General features: G+C 41.3%; 1 protein-coding gene across 1 annotated transcript; it reads right to left on the bottom strand.

The window, feature by feature from the left end:
- Positions 1–218: 218 nt before the first annotated feature.
- Positions 219–2,336, bottom strand: fmc1 (formation of mitochondrial complex V assembly factor 1 homolog). Its single transcript, XM_036553114.1, has 2 exons — positions 2,179–2,336; positions 219–840 (listed from the first exon to the last, which is right to left on the bottom strand). The coding sequence occupies exons 1-2, from the start codon at positions 2,305–2,307 to the stop codon at positions 637–639; spliced, it is 333 nt and encodes a 110-aa protein (XP_036409007.1). The 5' UTR covers positions 2,308–2,336; the 3' UTR covers positions 219–636.
- Between the last annotated feature and the right edge of the window lie 1,697 nt (positions 2,337–4,033).

Raw genomic sequence — 4,033 nt, 5'->3', positions numbered from 1 at the left:
AAACAGGCACTGTACACTTTTTACTGCTTATTTTACCTCTTGCTCTGATCTTATTGACAGTCTCTATCACCTTGTCACAAGATCATAAGCACAGCTATACTTATAAAATGAGTCTGAAATGCCTGAACCCCCTCTCCAATACTTTTTAATGAATGTAGAATTTGCTTTGTAGCTCTCTAGGTGAGAAAAATTGGTACTTAAGCCACACAACAAATATATATTTACAAACCCATCTCTTTATTTGTACAGTCATTTCAGCTACATATTTAGATACATACAAAGAAAGATTAGTATTAAGAGAGAAACTGGCTGGCATGGTTTATGCCATTTTTTCTTCACTAGAAGTTGCTTCATTCCGTCAGTCTTTCTTTTTTCCCCCCCAACTATTCTGTTCTCGTCCTCCGTTGATCTCTTCATCCCATCTCTCCTTTTTTTTTTTTTTTTCTTGAGGGGCATGTTTGCAACTTCAGTCTTCATCCTGCTGGCCTTCTCCAACCTCCCTGTGTCTGATCACGTCACATCATGTGTCAGTCAGCGCCGCAGCTTCCTTACTCGGTTCAGTGAAAAAGTGTGCTGTGGTTCTCTGTCCCTGTCAGTGCGCCGTGTCTCCGCCGACCTCGGTCCTCCCTCCCTCCCTCACTTCTCCCATCCTTTCCCTCCAGGCTGGGTGGGCAGTCTGAGCCCCACTATCCCGGCCACCTCCTCGGGCCCACGCTCTCCCTTCCCGTGGTAGAGGTTGTGGAGGGTCAGGTGGTGCCGGGTGGAGGCAAGGAGACACAGGTAGGTGTGGGAGGCGTGGAGGGCCTCTACCTGGGCACGGCAGTATCTCTCACTGCTGACCTTCAGGAGAGGGAGAGGCATGGAGAATTCTTGAAGCATACATTTGCACACAGAACAGACAACTTAGGGACCTAGCCACAGAGCCAATATTACATTACAGTATTGCCATTTACTGGCATTATTGACAGTGATATGCCATAATTTGTGAAAAAAATATTTTAACAAAACTGATGGCATTTCTTTATCAACCAGTATATTTTTACTGTCCAAACACCTGTTGCCAATTTCAACACCTGTCTATTTGAGAATACATGTGGGTTCTTCTGAAATTATAATTCTCTCACCGTGATGAAGGCAGTAAGCAAAAATATTTTGATGATGATCAGATAACCCTTTAAAGGCAACTTTTCTCAGAGCAAAAAGTGAGTGACCCTCATTTCTTTTCCTGACGCCTTCCCACGCCTTTTTTTTTGGGGGGGGGGGGTTCATTACTTCTGTAATGCTCATAGCAGCTACATATTTTACTACACAGTTTACTGAGGAGCAATTAAACATGTTCCAGCACACAACCAGCACTACCATACACAGCGGCCCACAAACATTTGAATAGCTAATGTTGGAAAGACAGACCAGAACACTGTAAAAAATAACTCAGTTGTTTTTTGTGACATTACGAATGTATGTTATTCCATAACTTGTTGCGGTGGCAACTGATTAGTATGTAAAGGACGTAGATGGTGGACAGGCAAGCGAGAATGCACACGGCCAACGCAACAGTCAGCGCTATGTGAGGGTGGACAGGTGAGCCAGGTGACCAATCGCGTTCCGAAATAATAATACATTCTCAATTCCCAAAAGAACACACAAAGCTAGTGATGCTGTTTCTGCACTTCGGGTGACAATACCTAATAAAGAACTGCACCATGGCCTTGAACTTGATTCCAAATCATGAAATTGTTTGTGTAATTTGTTGGAAAGGTGTCGTATGTGTTGGTCACCAAGACAATTTGTATGCTGTGACTGCGAAAACGTGCATCTGTATTTAGCTCGACATGTTAGCTACAATAGCTTAGTTACCACTGTTTTTCAGCTGTGTAGCAAAACTGTACGCGGTCACCTTGATGCGAGTTAAAGGTCGAGACGTGTTTACAAAAAACACGGAACGGGGCCCGCTCGATCGCAGTTTCCCATGATATACCAGCTAGCTAGCTAGACGCTCTTCTTAACAACTGGAACTGTGCGTCTGGTCAAAACATTGACTATTCGTTATCTAGCTAACTAGCCGCCTTAGCTATTTAATTAGGTAGACAGCTGTAGTAACAACACATGTCGACCAAGGTGGCTGCGCAATGTCTAGCTAGTTACGCTCTACGATTTCACTCTTACCTTTTCTCTTACCTGATTTTTACGAAATTGGTCCAAAACATAATTATATGCCAAAGTCTGTTTGTAATCGGGCCCTTTCATTGCCCGAATTTCCCTCAGTATTCCACGGCACACACGCAGCGGCGAACTCAGCGCCGCCATCTTGGCTCTCTGGTCGTCGCCAGCCTTCTTGAAAGGGAAACAAGTCAAATTGTGAGATTATCGATCAAGTCATCCACGGGCAGGCAAAGATATTGAAGTAAGCAACTAGATCGACAACCTCGGGACGTGTGTATAGCCGATACATAGGTAGCTATGATATTTTGTTGAAAACATTTTCATTTTCTATGACAAAATATTTTTTATCTAATTTTTGATCTACAACATCTGGTTCAACGTGTGTCAGTCTATGAAAGACGGCATGTTTAACTTCACTTTGAAATGCACATGGAAAACATTAATAGTTTTAATAAGAATAAAAATAATGCATATGAACCATATGTCCATGGTATTACAATACTATGATATACATTTTATTTTGCCAATTGAATATGTGGACAGACAGAAGAGCCTCAAACTAGCTGAATAGCATGTCAAATTTAATTGGAGTATAGAAGTGGTAGAATTCAACCACACATGCCAATGTACAGATATACCCACTTTAGTATGGCTTTCTCAGATTTTCTGAAAAGTTGGCACATAAACTGTATTTGTTATGTGTCAAAGGTAGCCAAAATGTCTTGTGTTCGTATTGTCATACATCATTCATGTTTATCATAAAAGCTTGTGCTTTTTGTGGTTACCTTGACATCTTTTAAGACATTATCATGTTTATCTAGACAATATATAGTCACAATAGTGGTGTTATATTAAAGGTTTTGGTGATATATTTTGATATTTATAATTAGTTGTATTTTTGTACAACTAATTATTTACTATGTACATTGTACAACAAAAGTTGTACAATGTACTTTTTCCAAATCATGCAACCCTTTTTGGAATTACCATTGCACATTAGGCTTGTTTGCTGCAACAACTTCAGCACTCATGCGAGAATGCTAAAGCAGGGCAAATTCAATTCTCAGATACACTTGCATGCAGTTAACAGCTATCTTTTAGACTACATGTCCCACAGTGCACTACTGAGAAGTAAGCACCACTTGGAGGATAGGTGTGGCTCCACTGATGCCATCTGAGCAGCTCACAGGTGTCTGATTAGCCATGTGGTGCCTGAGAGCAGAGAGACAAGGAAACCCTGCCAAAAAAAGCAGTGATAGAGCCAGATCTGTAGGACCCTGTAGGTATGTGTGTGTAGCACCCTGCCCTCAGGATTAGGGCCATACCTATTGAGCCACTCATTACCCCACTTACATTAATTTTTTTCAAATGTCAAAAATATGATGGTCAATATTTTAAAAATTCCATCTTTGATTTTAGTACAATGTTTGTGTGAAACTCTACAGACTTTATAGCATGAACACAGAAATTTTCAGAATGGGACCTCTTCCAGTGTTAGCAATTTCACCCATATTATGATATGATTTGGCTCAAAACTACTCAAATGATATGATTGCTATTGCACAACATTTTCATCCCTGAAAATGCTTGTTCCTGTCCTAATCTACAACATGTGAAGGTTTACCTATGTCCCATTCAGACATGTCTTAATTTCTCTCTGCCGACAATAAAAGAAGTGGTTTGTCAAGACTTTATTCCCAGATACAATATGAAACTGAGGGGGCAGTTTCCTCCATGAGCTAGGTTCAGGAGAAGGTGGCTGTCGCAGAACACAGGAGGCAGGTTTCCGACGCAGAGCTTTATTGAGGGATTGCAGGTCTCACAGTGAGTATTTGTGTGCATGTGTGTGGGAGAGAGCCCGTCTCACAGA

The sequence above is a fragment of the Megalops cyprinoides genome, chromosome 19, assembly GCF_013368585.1.
Source record: "Megalops cyprinoides isolate fMegCyp1 chromosome 19, fMegCyp1.pri, whole genome shotgun sequence".
Classification (NCBI taxonomy): Eukaryota; Metazoa; Chordata; class Actinopteri; order Elopiformes; family Megalopidae; genus Megalops; species Megalops cyprinoides.
Note: the sequence above shows the minus strand (reverse complement) of the source record. Positions and strands in the feature narration are given on the sequence as shown.

Bases quoted from the DNA above. Each gene is read 5' to 3' on its own strand.
- fmc1 (XM_036553114.1), bottom strand. From the start codon at position 2,307: ATGGCGGCGCTGAGTTCGCCGCTGCGTGTGTGCCGTGGAATACTGAGG. The intron at 841-2,178 runs GTAAGAGAAAAG...CCTCTCCTGAAG, and splicing joins ACCAATTTCGTAAAAATCAG to GTCAGCAGTGAGAGATACTG.